Genomic DNA, 21,116 nt, shown 5'->3' with positions numbered 1-21,116 from the left:
GGACCTGAAGGACTCATCTATGCTTGCATCGGTTGCTTCGCCTTCAGTTGCAAGAGTGGGAGAAGGACCCAGTTCAAGAACTCAACCCTGGAAACTTGTCTCGGAGTTCAGACTCCTAGATGAAAACTCTGATGACTCTTTACAAATCCTATCAGGTTCTCCAGGTGATGATGATAATGATGATGATAATGATGATGATAATGATAATGATAAGGATGATGATGATGATGAAAGTGATGAAGAAGATGTGTATGTGAAGAACGGAGTAGTAGGACTTCAATATCCAATGAAATAAACTGCTAAAGTGCTAACGGAGGAAGAGCAAAGAGTTTGGTCAGCAATCTCTTGGCCATCTACCCTGGATGATGTTCTTCACAGAAGCATAGAAGAGGCTAAGGGAAAAACCAAATTAACCGTTGACGCCTTCCGGGCCACTACATCAATGCTGCCTCCAATTCCGAATACAAAAATATCCCCTATTGATGAAGGTTCTCCACTCCGGAAGCCGTATGATATTCCGGAAGAGCCCCTGCCTTCCTCCCCTCCGAAGTTTGTTGTTGATGAAAACATGCAACACATCCTCTCCACCCTCCATAAACAGAAAGACAAGGGCAAGAAGCCCATTTTGGACTTCTCCTACTTTGCTCCTCCCTTGAAAGAAAAAAGTGGTTGGGTTTAGGAAGAGATCATTCAAGCTCTTGAAGAAAGCATCCGGATCCAATCCTTCAAGGATGATAATCCTCATCCAACGCTAGGGATCTCTCCTCTCTGAAGAGATGGAATCTTGAAAGACGTAGACATAGTGACCTTCATGTACTATGGTCTTCCAAATCAAGACTCGGACCAGATCGACTTGCCTCTCTCTCCTTTCAGAAAGTTTAACACAAAGTTCGCTCCTCTCCATCCGGACTGAACGTGAAATATTGAAGACCTTCTATTCCAAGAACGCACTTCCTCAAAAAGAAGTCTGGTCTCGGAAAAGGATCACCAAAATTTCCGGATTTGGAAGGAAGATCTTGACCAAGTTCGAACTTAATTGTGTGCTGTTCCGGTACCACATCTTCTGAAACAAACCAACTCAGAAAACCATCACTGACGCCAACTTCCCTGCAATCAACCCAAACGACATTCTGACAATTGTTTCTCACTTCCGAAGCATTCAATCTGATGATCTTAGTATGGGAGCTTACCACGTTGCTTTGAGCTTCCTCAAAGATTATGTTGCTGAATTTTTCCGGTGTGACTTTGAGTTGGCCCATTTGTTACGAACCGAGAAATACTTGGCTAAAAATCGACTTCAAGCTTCCAGAAGCTGAAATACTAGCAGAAGGACCCATTGATGAACCAGTGCTAGGTTTTGTCTATCTTCAAAGAAAAACAAACAAGGACTTCTTCTGAGTCCTTGACAAACATCTGGTTCCCACCAAGCCCTTTAGAAGTTCATCAGTCGAGCATCAAAGTCTGACGCACCTGAGCATGTGAAGACAAGGTTCATAAGTCAGCTGCAGTGGTACATCGGAGTCAAATAATGGTTGTTCCGGGCGTACGTGTTCATCAAGGAAGATTCAAGCTAAGCTGACTAGATTGCTAAGTTCACTTAGGGGGAGATTGTTGGAACCTGGAAGTTAACCTCTAGCAATCTCTAACCTTTGGATGTTCTGAAGTCAGTCTTAGTTCCGAAGTAGAATATGGTCTGCAGTCAGTCTGTGGTCAGAAATGAAGATTGTGTCCGGAGTAGAGAGTATGTTCAAAGAGAAGATGTTCTGAAATGAAGAATAAGTCCAAATCAGTCTATCCGTCTATGCATTAATTATTCTTATCTTTTCTGTGATGTAACGTTACTTAGGACTTAGTCTTTTTGTTCATTTGGACAATCATAATGTCGGAAGTAGTGACATTGTCTGGTCCTTTGTATGTTTTTCGGTTTGTAATGTGTTCCTCCTTTTGCTATATAAGGAGTGTTTAATGATAAGAATCAATGACGGATTGTTCCTCCAAAGATAGCTATATTTGAATTTACTTCACTTGCATCTTTCTCTCAAATCAAACACTTTCAAACATTCTACTTGTTCATTTATTGTCTTTACTTTGATTATTCTCATTACACCATATTTAATACTTGAAGTACTTTGTTGATTCTCATCTTCAGTCTTGACTGGTCTTGCCAGACTTGACTAGAACAGTTAATCAGAAGCAGACATTGATCTTAAGCATTAACTCAAGGTTAGAGTTTCCGAGCCTTGTCCCTACGCAATCAGATCCTTGTTCTCACAAAGCCCCTTTCCTCCGAGACATAGTGATGTGGCTCCATGAGATTGTGACATGTGGCACCATAGGAACGTGAAATGTGGCAAGCTTCTAGAAGCGCCGATGTGGACGAACCCAGAAGCGACACTTGGAAGAAGAAGGCTGGAGCCAACACCCCTATAGTGCACGGCGCACCCCTATATATGCGCGGAGCGCTTCACTTTTCTTGGCTATAAATAGAGCTCTCTGTATATCCTCTTCACCCATTTCCCCCACACCCTTTCTCTCTTAGATCTCCCTCTTGTAACCCACTTTTTCCTTCGTTACTGTACTCCGACGAAGCCCTATGACACCCATGAGTGCTCAGCCAGTTGTAATCTTCGAGTAAGAGATCCTGAGTCAGAGTTATGCTCTCTTAGTTCCCGGTTCTCATCTAGGATACTCTGCAAGTGAACTACACTTACTCTGCTTCCGTATAATTTATGATTATAATTATAGCCGTCATTAGAAACCTATAAATGCTAGATCCGTCAGTAATTCCAGTCATAATACTAATTGATCTACTTATGGGAGAGATATCTAGAATGGTTATATTGGCTTGATTGTTGGATTTCTGAAAGGTTATACACTGAAATGATCATGTCTCCCAACTGTCCGGTCTGGCTGATCCTTATTCGTTTACATCCATATATTGTGTTTATTTAATAGGTTTGTCAAGTGAATCAATTAAATAAACACAGTATATGGATGTAAATGTGTTAAAATAATAATAATAATAATAATAATAATAATAATAACAACGGATATATATATATATATATATATATATATATATATATATATATATATATATATATATACATATATATATATATATATATATATATATATATATATATATATGAAAAAATCAATTTATTAATTAGTAAGGATTTATACCAATTGGGAATAGCCCAATTGGTAGAGGCTTAGCCTCTTAGTATGAGAGAATGAGATATCAGGGTTTGATCATTGGTGCTAACAAAAATTTGAATATTAAAACTAATACCTAATCAGTCTAACTGCCGTTCAAAAAAAATTTAGTAAGGATTTATAATTCCAAGAGGCTGTTGGGCTATTTTTGGAAAATTGATTTGAAAGAATATTAAAATCAGGGTGGATTCCGTAAGCATGCCATTTCCGAGGGACTAATTGTGCCAAAAACCGAAACCTTAAGTCTTGTTCAGGGAGCAGCGATCGCAGAAAGCTGTATCATCTTTTATCCTGTTTTAGAGTCTGCAATCATCGAATCTTCGAAACAATTGGTCCCAATTCCTTAGACGTCTTCCCTTGGACTTATAGATCGATCTCTCTCTTCTTTTGGCTGTAAATCCCGAGTTAAGTCGAGGTATCCTTCCTTGGCCGCCATTGTTAGGTTTTAAGGAGTTTGCTGCCGAAAAACTCGAACCAGGTCCCATTCAAGGTACGTTCAAGCTCTTGTTCAGCTGCTGGTATCCTCTCTGACTCGTTATTTGCGTTATGGAGGCCGGATTTGCCTCCGGCAACCTCGAACTCGCCGGAAAACCCTTTTTCAGCGGGATTTTCTGTTTGAGAGATGTTGATGTCGAGATTATCGAGTTCTAAATGTATACACTTAAAAATATGTCATTTAGTCCCTCAACACTTCAGATCATGTGTAGGCTGCTAGAACCAAAGAAATAACCTCAAAAATGCATGTGAACCCCCAATACCGAACATATTACGGGTTTTCTGTTTTTGAAATCTTTGTTGTCGAGTTTAGTGGGTTTTAAATCTTTTTAATTTATTAGTGTACTTGTATATGTCCTTTTGTATATGTCCTGTATATATATTTGCTAGTTTAGCCCATTATTCTGCACTGCAAGAAAATTTCTATTTAGCTAAGGAAAATTCCGTAGCCAAAAACTGAAATTCCGTAGCTAAAGCTGAATAACTACGAAATTTGTTATGCAAAATTTCAATTAGACTCCGTAACTTTATTTCTTGTAGCAAATTATTTAGCTACGGAATTATAATTCCGTAGCAATTTTGCTATGACAGTTTCTACGACATATATTTCGTTGTAAATTGAGTTCCATAGCATTTTCGTAGCAAAATCCATAACAATTTTTCCGTAACAAATTCCGTTGCAATGTTTCCGTAGCAACTTTTCCGTAGCGAATTTCGTAGCAACTTTTCCGTAGCGAATTTCGTAGCAATTTTCCGTAGCTAATTCCGTAGCAATGTTTCCGTACCTAATTCCATAGCAATGTTTCCGTAGCAAATTTCGTAACAACTTTTCCGTAGCAAATTCCATAGCAATTTTTCCGTAACTAATTTTGTAGCAATGTTTCCGTAGCAAATTCCATAGCAACTTTTCTGTTAGCAATTTTCATAGCAATTTTTCCATAACTAATTCCGTAGCAACGTTTCCGTAGCAAATTCCGTAGTAATTGTTCCATACCATTATTCAATAAATTTCGATTATTCAATTCGACTATTATATCAATTTATAAAAATGCAATTAATATAAAACCACAAGTAAAAGAGTATTTCTATAGAAACTAAAAGAAATATCCAATATATCAAAAGATACATATTTCAAAATCAAAAGTGGCTACTAATTAAATATAAAATGTTATTCGATACATAATATTCTATCATTGATTAATAAAAGTTTTAACCTACTCACTCAAAGCTTGTGCAAGTTGTTCAAACTTTGCTTGAACATCCATATTTTTCTGTTGAGACTCCACATTTTCTTGTTGACCATCCTTATATTTTTTCTGTTGAATATCCTCATATTGTCCGCGTTGCGTCTCAACTAAGACAATTTGGTTTGAGACATAAGTCTTTCTTTTTATGATCCTACAATATTTCAATATAACCGGTAAAAACAAGAACGAATGATTAAACAAGAAATTTGACTATTAAATATTATAAATGAGGTAAAGCACAAAAAAATTACCTCAAAAGCCTTTTTCAAAAACATATGAATTTTTTTTTCGTATTTTTGTCTAGCAGAACCAAATCCCACTAAAATAGCATTAAAAATGGACATCGCCTTTTGCACAACCTCTTCATGTGCTTCTCTCATTGCAACCTATAGTGATTTGAGAGAAGATTTTATAAAGGCTTGTACATTGGTTTATATAAAAATCAAAGAAAATAATGAATCATACTTACTCAGGTGGGCTTTGTACGATCAAAGATTGACACATAGAGATCAATAGCCGACTCATATGCCCTTTCACACTCTGCTTCTTCAACACTCAGTAAAATGGAAATAGTTTAGTAAAACACAATAAGAATTAAAAAGAAAATTATATAAAACTAACATGCCATCAGAAGGTTATTATAGGCACTGCTACATTTTACTTGTGCAAAATTTCTTCGTAACCAAGAAACATTTGTTAAGTATTGAAAAGGATTGTGAGGGCTACAAGCACAAGCCATGAAAATCCGTACACATGTAGGAATGGAAAGATTCGTTATGTTTGGTTGGTTTATAGAAATAGAATAAATTTTCTTATGAATTTACAAAAGTTGTCCCTTCGTTTTGGATTTTTATCGTGTTTAGTCCAGAATTGAAACCTTTTCTACAAAGGGACCACTTTTGTAGTTAATTGTTTTTGTGTTATATGTGAATATGATGTAGGGTAAAAATTATTGAATTATAAAACATGATAAAAGATTATTAAAACACAAATAAGATTATAATAAAGCATATATAACTCTTTGAAAAAGATGGGACTTGTCTAGATTTTGAAATTCAAATTCTTACGGGTAATGATGTATTTGAATCTTGCACATCCACTTTGTAAACAACACCATACCGGAATATGAATAACCGTAGGCTCAAAATCGTCTCCATAACCCTTCTTCGAAAATGAGACTACAAAAGAATCACATTTTATCATAATTAAGAATTGTATATAAATACATGGTAATGGAAAAACAAGGATATTTTTTAAAAACTGTAGTACCAATTCTTCATCTCACCAAGCTTCCCAACTTTCTTCTCCTGTAACACTAATTCCACCTCTATAGAAGAGCTAATTTGTCCGGTCTTTGAAGTCCTCTACCGTCCTAAAAATGGAAAACAAAAAACAAGTATAAAATATAAAGATGATGTCATAAATTATAAAAATAAAAAAGAAACTCACTTTTGCCACTTGAAACCGGATGGATTGAACAAATAATGAGCAAAACGCCATGAAATGGCCATAAACCAACTGCTAACACTTAGAAGAATGTAGCATACTAAACCACCTGCATTGTATACATATGCAATGTACACCACTAACAATAAAACCACTTCCATTCTGTTTCAATAAATAAATAAATAAAATATTAAAACCATGAGAGAGAGTGATTATTCTAGAGAGAGAAAAAAGAGTACCCTTTGACCAAATGACTTCACGAATATGTACACAGTGATCACTGTTAAGTGTTAACTGCATATTAAACCAAAAAAGTTGTTAGCCGTTTAAAAAAAATAATACTATAAATTAATAAAAAAGAGTGTGTAGTCTACCATGGCGCAGAAGTAGAATCCAACGGTTATAAACTAGAACAAAAGCATCCGGAAGAAGTCAAAGAGTTCCCAAAACCTGAACCTTTTCCTTCATAATCCATCTTCATTCCCTGCTACCTTCTAGTTTTTGATGAAGAAGGTGATGGTGATGGTCATGTTGATGGTGATTGGATCAGTTGTTGCATAATGATCTTAATAATTCAAGAAATTCAGAATCCATTGATAGGTCTGGTTTATTTGTTCCACCAAAGTTGTATAGTCTTTTTTCAAAGAACTTGCAGTGAATCATTCCAGTACTATGAGCACCTGTAATGAAACTATATAGATTAAGAACTGAAGCAACTAGAGTAGAGAACTGAAGAATAGATGATTGATTTGTGTACCTAAAAGAGTGAACGTTTCTTTATCAGTGAAAACCCCCTGTTGCAAATCTTGCAATATTTGTAGAAAGATCATATAAGGGACTAGGAAGCTCATAGGAGAGTTGAGAGAAAGATCGACTGCTGTCTTTTCTACCTGTGTGAGCTGGATAAAATGGTCCACCGGCCTGTAAAAGAAATTAGATGTTAATAACCTAAAGTTTCATGTGTTCTTGAATGATTTGAAGAGGAAAAAGGTGAAAAGGGAAATGATTGGGAGATGAATGTGGTTAGTTACTAGAATCACACTCTCATAAGCAGCCACCACAAGAAGATCAACACAAGAAACTACACCAGGGCATGCATTTTCTAATTCGGCTTTGATGATCTCAAGATGTTCAAAACTAAAAACAATAAAACTGCTACAGCATCATAGCCATAACTCTGAATCACTATGTTAAGAAGATAGAATTATTGTTCTTCTGTGGTGGGTGAGGACACGAGTTTGTTGATTATACCAAGCACAACGTGTCTTAATCTCCCAGTCATGAAAAGCGTAACGTTTGATTTCTGTAGGTAAACAAAACTTCCGAATCAAAATGAAAATTCAATCTAGAAATCAAAGTGGAAGTTACTTGTTGATGGATACATTGTTCAAATATTCACAATTCTAATTTTAATTACCGTTAACCAATACGAATTATCAAATTAAACCTAAAAATCAATCGATGTACTAGAAAAAATAAGTTAGGGTTTTTTTACCAAAACTTGGAGAAAAAAGCTGAAATCGGATCCAATGGTAAGGTCCACCAGCTGCAGCAGCGACTTCGACGGTGGTGGCGGCGGCAAGAGAGAGAGGCGATGTTGATCTTCGTTCACACTGTGAGAAAGGGGAGCAACTTTACTTGTTTAAGGGGTGGTGGGTTGCATGTCGGACCGACAGTGGAAGGGAGAATGTATGTTGCGTCGACGGCTTTGAAGGAGCTGGAGGGATTTGCTGCCGGCGGTGATGGCGGAGGTGACGTCGTTGGCGGAGGCAATGGTCGGCTCGAGGCGGAAGGGATGGCCGACTGATTGCAGATCGGGGATGCTGGAACCTGAGGTATCGTGTGATTAGATAGAGAAGAGGGAAAGTGAGAGCAGGGCAAAATCAAACCCACAACGATTCGGTGAAGCTCACCCTTTAACATTCTCATATTTACCAAATTGTCCCTACTACTTAAAAAATAAAAAAGAAAATCAAATATTACCAACACGCATTTCCGACTGAACGGAAAATTGTTGATTTGTGTTGGTAAAGGGTCGGTAGTTGTTCAGTGGATAATGGCGTAATGGAGACCGGGGGAAAATTGAAGAATGAGGAAACTGAGGAATGAGGATGGTATGTTCAGTGGTTTATATTATGGGTCCTCGTCCTCCTATTTTTCCTTAATGTTTGAAAACATCACAATCTGTCACAACGCATTACCAATATCGACCATAGATCCTAAAAAGATGGAGGGTGAAATATCACCTGATATGAAACTTGAGGACCTTCTTGCAATTTATGACCAAGAAAAACTCAAATATTTGTCTTCGTTTGTTGGTCAGGTGTGAATTGTTCATCTTGTAAACAAACATCGCTTTTAATGTTTAGAAACGATTTGAAGATGTTTGACTTATGCAGAAAGTCAAAGTCAACGTGGTCTTGGCTGATAGAGGATCGAATAAACTAATATTTTCTGCAAAACCAAAAGAGAAAGATGAATCGGTTGAAAGAAAGCGAAGTCTCATGAATTCCTCTTCTCTTCTTCTATTTTTTTTTTGTTGTATTTTACATCTTTTTTATTTTTTTTTAATTTAATATTTTTATTTTGGTGTAATCAGGTTCTGGATGAAGATATTGGGCAAGACAAGCGTTTGAGAATTGTTTTATGTATTTTTCTAAACTTAAAGCTGAGGGTATAATCGAAAGTACAATGAATTCCTCTTCTCTTCTTCTATAGCAAGATCTTGCTCTTCTTTTGTAAACTCATGATACTTCACCTATATCTAAAATTATTGCTAAATTATATATGTGTTGACTATTTGACCATTTGACTGTTTGACTATTTTTATTTTTGTTGTTGAGTTTTCAAAAATAATTGTGTATTTTTAATCTATTTTTTTCAATAATCTTCTATATTTTGCTACGGAAACATATTTCGTAACTACTTAACTACGGAATTTTCCGTAGCCAAATACCTATGGATTTTGATTTCGTAGCTATTTTGCAAATTCACCTTTTTGTAACAAGTTCCATAATAGATTAGAATTTTGTAGCAAATTTTCCTAGCAAAATAGCTACGGATCCTAATTTCATAGCTAACTAGCTACGTATTTTTATTTCGTAGCCAATTATGTAGCCAACTAGCTACATACATGGATTTTGTAACAAGTTTCATAGAGAACTAGCTACACCCAAAAAACTTGTAGCATTATTTGTAGTAAACTAGCTACAGATTTTAATTCCGTAGCAACTATACAAGATTTACCTACGGAATGCAATTCCGTAGCCATTTCCGTAGCAAATTAGTTACAACCAACCATTTTGTAACATATTCCGTAATAAAATAACTATGAATTTAGATTCCGTAACAACTTTACGTAGCTATTTAAGATTTAGCTACATAATGCAATTCCGTAACCATTTATGTAGAAAATAGCTACGACAAGTCATTCCGTAGCATATTCCGTAGTAAAATAGCAACGAATTTTGATTCCATAGTAACTTTCCGTAGCTATTTAGGATTTTTCTTGTAGTGCAGGCCCATCAACCCTCATCTTCGCATGATGCTGCATATCACACATCCATTGTCACACTGGGTCGTCTTATCACTCCTCAACAATGGTTCCATCCTTTGGCTCAAGATTAAGCAACTGACCTTGCTCAAGCTTACAACACCATGTCCCTAAATGATGGGTCGGATGCTTCATGGTACATGAATACAGGAGCAACCTCTCACCTTGCATCCAACACAGGTAGCCTATTTTCTGATCAAAATAATAGTCCCGAAAAATTTGTTTTTGTTGGCAATGGTCACTCCATACCCGTCACAAACACTGGGTATTCCAAAATCGATTCCACTCACGGACCCTTACATCTTCATAATGTTCTTGTTATACCCAACATCATTAAAAATCTCATTTCTTTACAACTGATAATCTTGTTTCTTTGAATTTGACCCTTATGGTTTTACTGTGAAGGATTTGGGCACTCTCCAGGTCCTGCTTAGGTGCGACAGCTCTGGTGATCTTTACCCTGCTCCTCCATCTCTTCAGACTTTCGTTGCTCTTCTTTCCAACAGTTTATTATGGCATCGGCGTCTCGGTCACCCTGGCACTCATGTCTTCAATAAATTAATTTCTAGTCATTTTATTCAATGTAATAAAACTGTTAGTGCAGTTAATTGCCAAGCTTGTCAACTTGGCAAACACATTTGATTACCTTTCTCTAGTACTATTTCTACCGTTTCTAAACCTTTTGAAATTGTTCATTCAGATCTATAGCAATCACCAATTCTTAGCACAACTGGTATTCAATATTATGTCTTGTTTTTGGACCATTACTCGCATTTTATTTGGGTGTATCTGTTGCAAAACAAAAGTGATGTATTTAGCAAGTTCTTACATTTTTGTGCTTTTGTCAAAAAATCAATTTCAAACTGATATTCAAAATTTCCAATGTGATCATGGCGGTGAATTTGATAACAATATATTTCATAACCTCTTTGACCAAAATGGGATCACATTTCGTTTCTCTTATCATCGAACTTCCCAACAAAATGAAAAGTCGGAACGCATGATACGAACCATTAATAACATAATTTGTACATTACTTTTTCAAGCCCATCTCTCACCCACATTTTGGGTGGAAGCCCTTCACATGGCCACTCACATCCTCAACATCACTCCTTCTACACCAATCAAAAACGAAATCTCGTACACCAAACTTTTCAACAAACCTCCCGTCTTCACTCATCTTCGTGTCTTTGGTTGTTTATGTTACCCTCACATACTTACCCCACATAAATTAGCTCCACGCACCACACCATGCATCTTTCTTGGGTATCCATCCAATCATCATGGTTTCCGATGCTTCAACTTAGCCACACGAAAAATAATAATTTCCCACCATGTCGTATTCAATGAAGAGGTGTTCCTTTTTCAATCCATGATAGCAAATTGCGCCCCTTCATACAATTTCCTTAAAACTCCTCATACCCTTTCCCTCATTGCCCGTGATTTTCTCACCTTCGCCCTTCACCCTTCAAATATCTCTCCTTCCCATGATTAACCTGATCCTCCATCATCCAACACATGTCCTCCTACCAACCCTTCGGCTGCTTCCGGTCTCTCGGCCTCATCACCACCTCCCATTCCCGAATCTATCCCGACACCTACTCCTCCTCCTTCTTTCAGTCACCCTATGATCACCCGATCCCGTGTCGATATAACAAAACCTATAAATCATCTAAACCTACACACCTCAACTGAATCCCCCCTCCCTCGATCACACCTCCAAGCTCTTCAAGATCCAAATTGGACCATTGCCATGAAAGACGAATTCCGTGCTCTTATTGAAAACAGAACTTGGGTCTTGGTTCCGAGACCCCTGGGGGCTAATATTGTTCGCTCTATGTGGTTATTTAGAAAGAAATATAAAGCGGGCGGGTCTCCTGGGCGCTACAAAGCGCGTTTAGTCACAAATGGCAAAAGCCAGCGACCGAGTATTAACTGTGTTGTTTCTAAATCGGACACCATACGCACGATTTTAAGCCTTGTTGTTTCTAGGCAATGGCACATTCATCAGTTAGATGTTAATAATGCTTTCTTACACGACATCTGAATGAAACTGTGTACATGCATCAGTCTCCTGGATTTCGAGATCCTCACTATCATGATTGTGTGTGCCACTTACAGCACTCTCTTTATGGACTGAAACAGGCACCTCGTGCCTGGTTTCAGCGATTTGTTACTCATATCACTAAGATGGGCTTTTCTCACACCCGATGTGATTCCTCTCTATTTATTTTTTGCAGGGGTTTAGAGGTTGCATAATTACTTCTATATGTAGATGACATTATCCTCACTACTTCCTCTACAGGTCTATTACAGCGCATTATCTCTCTCATGGCCTCCGAGTTTGCCATGAAGGATCTGGGTGACTTATCATATTTTTTGGGAATTACTGCAACACGGGACACTAAAGGAGTTTTTCTATCTCAATGCAAATATGCGTTGGAACTTCTCGAGCGAGCTCACATGACAAATTTTAACCCCTGCCGAACTCCTGCCGACACACAATCCAAATTGGATCGGTAAGGTACCCCTGTCTCCGATCCCACTTTATACTGTAGCTTAGCAGGGGGGCTGCAATACCTCACGTTCACTAGACCTGACCTTGCTTATGCAGTCCAGCAGATCTATCTATGTATGCATGACCCTCAAGAGCCACATATGTATGCCTTAAAACACATTCTCAGATATGTTCGTGGCACCCTGTACTTAGGGCTACAGCTTCATCTTTCCTCTACTACCGGGCTTATTGTGTACTCTGATGCTTATTGGGGGGATGGCCTGCCACTAGACAATCCACTAGTGGCTACCGTGTTTTCTTAGGTGACAACCTTCTGTCCTGGTCCTCCAAACACCAACCAACTGTTTCTCGTTCTAGTGTTGAAGTTGAATACAGAGGTGTCGCCAATGTCGTAGCTGAAACATGTTGGCTACGTAACTTACTTCGTGAACTACACTCACCTCTTAACAAGGAAACTATTTTTTATTGTGATAATGTAAGTGTTGTGTACTTGTCTACCAATCCAGTTCAGCATCAATGCACGAAACATATAGAGATGGATATTCACTTTGTGCGTGACAAGGTTGCCACTGGTCACATCCGTGTTCTTCATGTTCCTTCTAGTCTTCAATATGCCGATATTTTCACCAAAGGACTTCCAATGTCTCTTTTCACGGAGTTCAGATCCAGTTTGGGTGTTCATTCTAGACCTCCCGCTCAAACTGTGGGGGAGTATTAGTGTACTTGTATATGTCGTGTATATATATTTGTTAGTGTAGCCCATTATTCTGGCCCATTATTGCCCTCTGTATTATTTGTGATGCATATATATTCCATATCAATGCAAAATATGAATGATGAGAAAATATCATTTATAATATAATTGTCTTAGATGATGTATTTTGTGTTCTTTAACACTTAAGATCAAGTATATTCAGCTAGAATCAAGAATATAGCCTCTAACACTTGAAAACTTCATATACACACACATTTTGGGATATATCTACTCTAATAAATGGAAATCTTTTTGCCACATGTCACACTCATTAATTTGGCCACATGTCATTTTGTGGTTATTTTCAATTTAATATTTTTCACATGGTATTTTGTGGTTTTTTCCATTTTATTAAATTTCACATGATATTTAAATATAATAATTGCAATAAATGTAATAACAAATGCATATCAATTTCAATAATTGACTTTCCTTCTAATTTCAACATTTTTAAATTAAAACTTTAATAGTTTCTTTTGTTTATTTATCTAAATTATTTGTTTAAATTTAAAAAATAAAAACACTTTAATTTTAATAATTTAATATGTTTCTAATTTTTCTTATAAATTCAAACTTTTTCAAATGTTTAGAATTTTCATATTTATTTTTCTTTTAAATGAACCCATGTAATATATGGGTCTTACACCTAGTTTTGTAATAAATGAGCTTGATCCTTTTCTAAGCATATGGTTCTAAGCATATGGATATGTTTTAGATCTTGTTGAAGGTTACAATAACTATTATTTGGCTCCCTTAAATCATTTGGTTTTTACGCCTAGAACTAAGAAAACAACATCCTTATACTCGATTTTGTCCCGAAAACTCACAAACCGAAGAGCTATACTTTTTGAATGCTTTTAGTCTATAAAATCTGATTTTCAACTAAGATTTAATATTAAAACACAGCCTATATGATGTGTTATAAGTTCGGTTGGATGTGAGTGCTTAAATCGAAGAATAATCTCAGTTTAGGGGTGTGTGCGTGTGTTTGGTGTGTGTGTGTGTGTGTGAAAACCCAAGAATATATTTGAATCATATATACCCTAATATATGTATAAAAAAGATGTATAAAAGTGTGGGGTTTAACGCCTATATAATCAGTAAGATAAGGTGTGTGTACACCATGATAATGCAAGAATGTTATGAAGTAAAAGTATAAATAAAGTATAATATATGTATTATCTGGAAATAATCTAAGTAGAGTTATTGGTATTGGGTGTAGGTGTTCAAATAAGAAGTTCAACCTAGCCACTCCAGCGGTTTGATCTTTATTTGGTGATAGTTTTGCGGGTCTGATGAGTGTGAGGATTTGAGAATGTAGAGGTGTTTCTCCGATTCTACGATTCAGGTGAGTATTCTCACTATGTAATGTATGACATTATATATCCTCTGTATGTTAGGATAATGGTACTATTAGATTACATATATGCAAGTTGAATAGGATAACTCATTGTTATGCATGTGTAGTATAGGACACTTGGTGTCATGGTATGCTAGACTGGTAGGGTCTTGCCTGTTGATTGTATGATTATGTTAGGAGTTATGTTTGGTTAGGGTAACTGGGGAAGGTCGGTTATCAGGATTATGTATGTTTGACCAGCAAAGGACTTAATTGAGAAGTAGTCAGTGGCAGGGTAACTAGGGAAGGCTAGTTGACTAGGGAATGCAATATGGTAGTTATGTTATGTGTTTATGTTATATGATTATGTGGTTCTAAGTAGTTTAAGTTTGATAGCTTGAGAACTCTTGGTCTAATACATGATTTGATGTTCTTGTCTGATTGTTCACTCTTGGGTGGATCATCGGTTCGACTGTCTATCTGATCCCCGACTACATATGACTCTATGTATTGTATGAAAGACCAGGATCTGGCCCCTGACAAATGTATGAAAGACAAGGATCTAGCCCCCAGAAAATGTATGAAAGACCAGGATTTGGCCGTGGGAAAATATATGAAAAAATAGGATCTGGACCTTAGTAATTGTAGGAAATACCAGGATATGGCCCCTGGCACTTGTATGTAAGACCAGGTTTTGGCTATTGGCAGGAAAGACCATGATTTGGAACATGGAAGGAAGTGATTTTAAGACTATGATTTGGCCCATAGCATTCTCTTAGGGTTGTTTAAGACCCGTTAGTTATGTATGTATGTTACGCATGTTATATGCATGTTGTTAGGTCGCTTCTAGAGCCGAGGACTTATGTGGATGCATTGTATGTATGGTGGAATATGTGGTATATTGGAGAACTCACTAAGCCTTATGATTACAGTTGTGGATAAAACATTTAGCAGGTCATTCGTGAGAAGAGCTCGGTGGGACTGTACACTCGCATCAAAGATATCCTTTTCCACGGTTTTGTAAATTTTGACTCTGATAATGTATGATTTCAATCAATCAAATCTTACTCAATGGTTTTTGAAGCAAAGGTTTAATTGTTTAAACTTATTTTAAATGAAAAAAAAAATCTCTTTGTAATTTTCGGGACGTTACAAGTTTTGTGGTGTTTGATCGAGACAAAAAGGAAGGAAATTGAAGGCGGTGGAGGAGCTTGGTCCGGTGATGGCCGATATGTCGAGGGGGAAAGGAACCCGTTTTTCCGACGATCCTATTGGCCTCCTTGACTTCGATGACGATAGCCACAGATCGAGGGACAGGAAAACAACAAGGAGTAGCAACGTAAAATGGCAGCAGGGGATGCGTACGTCGACGAGGTGGGTGGCAGTTGGCGTCTCCGACGAGTCCTTCGTGGCTTGCTATTTGTCTTTAGTGGTTGTCGGAACGAAGGTGAAAGCAACAACAAGCAAGGGAGTGTTATTGGTGATGAAGCACAAAGGGAGGAAGGCAGAGGAGGCTACCACAACCGATGGAAAGGTCGTCGGAAGCTCTTCTTCGCTGGTGCAACAAGGAGCGAGAGAGGGAGAGAGAGAGAGAGAGAGAGAGAGAGAGAGAGAACAGTTCTAAAATGTGCTCAAAAGCAGTTTACGAGGTTCATAGCTATTTCAAACGGAGCAGTGCACAGTTGGTTTCAGAAAAGGCAGATAAATACTGATTTTTATAACTTGAAAGATGCAGAACTTCCTCATACGATCTCCGTTTTGGACGTTCTTTATATCCACGGAATCAGAAGAACATAATCTATTCAGATTTCTTATCTATAGCTCTCAAGTATAATTATTGAATAATTTTTATTTATAGGGCATTAAGTGATACTCATTTTGTGAATTGTTTTCCGATTGTTAGCGGCTATCAACTTTGAGAAATTTTAAGGTAGTCTATATGCAATTTCAGGTAGAAAGACTTCAATTGAACTCAAGAACAAGGAAATAGGCCCTTTTATAGAGGTGTTCATGGTGGTTTGACCGGAAAACTTTGACATATTTTTACCAATTGTTACATTACTCAAGACATTGTTTATTTTTCACTGTATTGAATAGATTTTATAATTTTTTTATTTTGATCAAAAGAGAGTTTTCACAATCCATTTTGCATTTTCATATAATTTTGGGTCTTTTCACAAGTTACATCATGGAGATTCCATTATTACTACAAGACGAGGTCGGTCCTGAGGATTCAAATACTCAGTACGTGCCGGAAAAAAGGCCCTTATGCATGGCCCACAAACAGTAATTTGAATAAAGAAATAAAATTACGTTGTTATTTTGAGTAATAAAATGAAATTGCATTGCTATTAATAACATATAGATCGAAGGTATAATGTTTGCATTTCAAAGAAATGAAAAGTATGATGCCATAATACCAAAAAGACAAAAGTATGTTGATATTTCTTGTATTATGTTTATCTTTATACTTACTCTTTCATTCCAAGTTCGTCCTGATTAAGCTTGAGTTCTATCTCCTTGGCTTACGTAAACTGGATTCAGGTGCATACCAAACACCAGAATGGAATCATACTGAATTTCAATTTCGGGTCTGCATAAATACATTGAATTACTGATAACATTCAGTTTCTGATAACATAAAAGTCAATAGTCATTGAATGATACTGCAAAAAGCAAACTAGATACATGAATGTTGAATGAAATTGACTGAAATCTGATAACATATATTCTTGTTTTACTGTAAAAAGACAAAAAAAATCATATTACCTAAAAATCGAATCGGAATTCTACAGAAATACCAACCAACAGCTCTGAGGTTACCCTTTTTTGATAAGTGATAACATTCATTCATTCGTAATTCACTAATTTTGATACCAATTCCGCAATTCGGGTTTGACTGTAAAACTAAAACCCTTACCTGATTAGTAATCGATAAACAGACTTAGAATTTAATTCTAATCGTTGGTCGTTGTATAAAATTGTTGAATGATCAATCGCTTCTGCCTTCTGACTTCTTAAATAGTTTCTCAGTATGTCTCATACTCTCATCTCCCGTTCTATTCTTCTAAGGGAAGAGAGATTCATTCCCTCCCAACCCACTGTTACATTAGCTTTTTTATTTTCTCTTTCTTCTATCTTTCTCAACCCACAACACATGGAAACTCTATCTTTCCCAACCCACTCAACCAACTTTTCACATCATTCTTTTTTATTTAATTAAATTTGAAGATATAAAATAAAATAAAACATAACACTTTTTCATTTTAAAATAAAATTTTGCTAATTTAAAACAAATAAAAAATGTAAAATAATATTAAAAATAACATTTAATTAAAAGACTACACTGCAAATAAAAAAAATAAACGATAATTATAAAACACGATAATTAAAAAATACACTAAAAAAAGAAACAAAATTTAAATCCTAAAACGATAATTAAAGTTAACTAGTAATTATCCAGAGTTGGAATGTAGACATGTTCAATGTGATCAGTAAGATCAGATTGAAGTTGGTGGTGGGTTTCAACATTGTGCAATTCAGGTACTACTTCTTGGTCATCGACTTCGTCGGTAGGGGGTCGGGCTGATACACAGGAGATATCGCTACACCCTCATCTTTCAATATCGTATTGTGTAGTATAATACAAGCATACATTATATTTTTTGTTTTATTCATCGTCATAACCCGTACAGGAATTTTTAATATGTATCAACGTCCTTTAAGGACCCTAAAAGCACGCTCTACGTCCTTTCTTGTTGATTCTTGTGTCTCCTTGAACCGTATCTTTTTGTCGGTTACTGGATATCGATATGCCTTCACAAATACAGCCCATGATGGATATATTCCATCTGCAAGATAGTAACCATGCTTGTAGTGTTCATCATTTCCATGATATTTCTCATCAAACAGTGGTGATTGGTAGAGGACGTTTAAAATTGTTTGAATCAGCTACACCATAGAATGCATGCCAAAACCATAAATCTTATGACGTCACTACTTCTAGTGTCATTGATGGATGCATATCGTCACCCCAATGTGTGTAGTCAATGTTACCAAGCATTCCAAGGAATCCATGTCTAGCTTCATGTGCTTCATACAAAAGTTGAATGTCGGTGGATGTTGGACAGCATAAATATTCAGCCATATACGTTCGGACAACACCGTAGCAAAAGTTTTCAAGAGCTTCACGAGAAGTTCTTTCAGACATATTCAGATACTCATCTAACGAGTCTGGATTATAACCCTTTGCTAATTAACGTATTACTGATGTGCATTTTTGTAGCGCACTGAAACTTCTCTGATTTGTTAAATCCCATGTTGTTTGAAAATAAGGATAATTCATCTCTAGGTCACCAACAAGTCACATAAACAAACCTTTGCTCATACGGAACCTTCTGTGAAATTACGCATGACCATAGGTTGAATCATCCACAAAATGATGTTGGATCAGTAGTCGTTCAGCCTCTAAACGATCTATGTGGTTTGTGTTTATCCTTTGAATGTTGCTTGAACTAGCATTATTCTGAAGACGTTGTGCAGTACGAGACAATACATGTAACAAATTATTGTTGATAAGTTCATCCTCAAATGATGAACTATCATCGTTAACTTTCATTACTATTTTCCGAAAATTTGTACTCATTTTGAGAAGAAAGAAAAGACAGATACAAAATGAAACAAACATACATATATATATATATATATATATATATATATATATATATAGAGAGAGAGAGAGAGAGAGATAATGAAACAAGCATACATATACATAGATAATGAAACAAGGGTACATATAGAGAATCTTAATAAAAAGAAAAATAAAAATAAAAAGAAAAAACATAATAAAAAAGAGAAAGATTCTCGAGTCAAATGATGTCGGCATTTTGAAATTCACGGGTTCTCCAACTCCCAACCATACTTAGTTGCGATTTTTCATTTCCTTTCACGCACCGTGCGCAAAATACCTCCATGACCATGTGGTCGGAGAAAATACTTCATATCTTGGTTCTTTATCTCCTGATCCAACATTTGAGCTTTCCATTGTAACTTCCCGATGTTTAGGTACTTCTAAATTTATCCCTTTAAGTTTTTTATATGACGTTTTGGTCCCTAAGTCCAAGAGAATTTGCCTTGAAGCCCTAGTGGCATTCTTGTAATTTTGGGCAGGAGAAGTACGCTAAGCGTACATGTGTGTATGCTGAGCATACTAGGGTGCGCCCTAGTACGCTGGGCATACACTCATGTACACGGGGCATACTAAAGAAAGATGGAAACCCTAATTTTTAGGGTTTTGGTGGTATTTAAGCATCTTTATGGCCTCATTCCTCTTCACCTAACCAACATCTACCCTCTCTTCGAGATTTGAAACCCTAGAAGCACCTTGTGAGGAAATTTCAAGCATTAAAGAGTGTGTTTGTGTGATTTGAAAAGGAAGGAAGAAGATCAAGATCAACTTGGAGAAAGAAGCACCTTAGATCTGGGATTCATCTTTTATTTGCAAGCCTTTCAAGGTATAAAGCTTGCACCTTTGTCTCCTAATCTTATAGATCTAGTTATGGGGGTTTTATGTCATCTTTTTGGTCCTAAAAGTCTCATCTTGAGCATGGCATGCTCTGGAAGTTTTGAGTTGTCCTTTCAGACCCTAGGAGGGGTCCTTAGCCATAAAAATGAAGTCCCTTTAGTTAGTTTTGCTCCATTCATCTTGTAGGAGGTCTTAATGGATTAATACCTTGTTTTAAGCTCTTATTAGGCATGCAAAGTCATAAAGTTAGAAACTTTATGACTTCAAAGTGTATTTGGACCGTGGATCTGAAGTATAGGCTTGAGTGCTTAAGTCATTAAGCACTTAATGAAGTTTTTGGGGTTGCAAGGTCACGCCCCGCGTAAGTGGGAGTACGCCCCGCGTACTTGGTCAACTACCCCGATGGTGGTCAATGCGAGGCTTCGCATACACTAAGCGTACCTCCTGGGTATGCCCCGCGTACTCGCATGGGTCAGCTTTATGAGTTGACTCGGCTAGGTTGACTCATTTGGCTTAGTGGGTTTGACCAGTGGCCTTTGACTTTGACTTTGACCAAGTTTGACCTTGAGGGTATTTGTAACGCCCCGTTCCTGGTATGTATTAATTCATTAAATGTCTTTTCATAAAGAGCTACTCGACGAGTAGTAGCCCTAACTCGTCGAGTAGATGTTAGGATTGGTTGCGGGTTTAAGTGATCTACTCGGCGAGTCCGCGTCTGGACTCGTCGAGTAGGCCAGTCTCGATGAAACCCTAATTCTTAGGGTTTGTACCCTATTTAAACGTCATTATAGCCCCCATCCCAACCTCCAGCACCTCTAGAACGTTCCCCCTCAAAACCCTAGCCCCCATTGGTGAGTTTTAGTGATTCCTTCTTGATTTTGAGTGATTTGGTGTATTCTTGGAAGTGTAGAAGAGAAGGAAAGAGAGAAGGTGCAAAGAAGAAGAAGGAGATCCAGAAGCTAGCTTCCATTTACTACTTCATCTGGTAATAAAGCCTCTACCTTGTTTATTTTCCTAGTAG

General features: G+C 36.9%; 1 protein-coding gene and 1 long non-coding RNA gene across 7 annotated transcripts; both read right to left on the bottom strand.

The window, feature by feature from the left end:
- Window positions 1-4,843: 4,843 nt before the first annotated feature.
- Window positions 4,844-8,349, bottom strand: LOC145108319 (uncharacterized). Of its 6 annotated transcripts, XR_013708188.1 has the most exons (11): window positions 7,903-8,340; window positions 7,439-7,710; window positions 7,165-7,328; window positions 6,782-7,087; window positions 6,647-6,701; window positions 6,411-6,569; window positions 6,231-6,333; window positions 6,029-6,139; window positions 5,431-5,507; window positions 5,213-5,347; window positions 4,844-5,112 (listed from the first exon to the last, which is right to left on the bottom strand). It is a non-coding gene; the product is annotated as an uncharacterized LOC145108319 (long non-coding RNA). The 6 variants fall into 6 exon arrangements; XR_013708191.1 differs by having other exon boundaries at window positions 5,431-5,501; window positions 7,165-7,710; window positions 7,903-8,349; XR_013708190.1 differs by having other exon boundaries at window positions 6,247-6,333; window positions 7,165-7,710; window positions 7,903-8,349.
- Window positions 8,350-18,282: 9,933 nt separating this feature from the next.
- Window positions 18,283-18,781, bottom strand: LOC145105920 (uncharacterized). The gene is made up of 2 exons (XM_079042982.1): window positions 18,572-18,781; window positions 18,283-18,522 (listed from the first exon to the last, which is right to left on the bottom strand). The coding sequence occupies exons 1-2, from the start codon at window positions 18,779-18,781 to the stop codon at window positions 18,283-18,285; spliced, it is 450 nt and encodes a 149-aa protein (XP_078899108.1).
- Window positions 18,782-21,116: the final 2,335 nt, after the last annotated feature.

Source organism: Lactuca virosa, chromosome 4 (genome assembly GCF_052849685.1).
Source record: "Lactuca virosa cultivar CGN04683 chromosome 4, Lactuca_virosa_CGN04683_v6, whole genome shotgun sequence".
NCBI classification, from domain to species: Eukaryota; Viridiplantae; Streptophyta; class Magnoliopsida; order Asterales; family Asteraceae; genus Lactuca; species Lactuca virosa.
The sequence above is the reverse complement of the archived record's forward strand: the minus strand, read 5'-3'. Positions and strand labels throughout refer to the sequence as shown.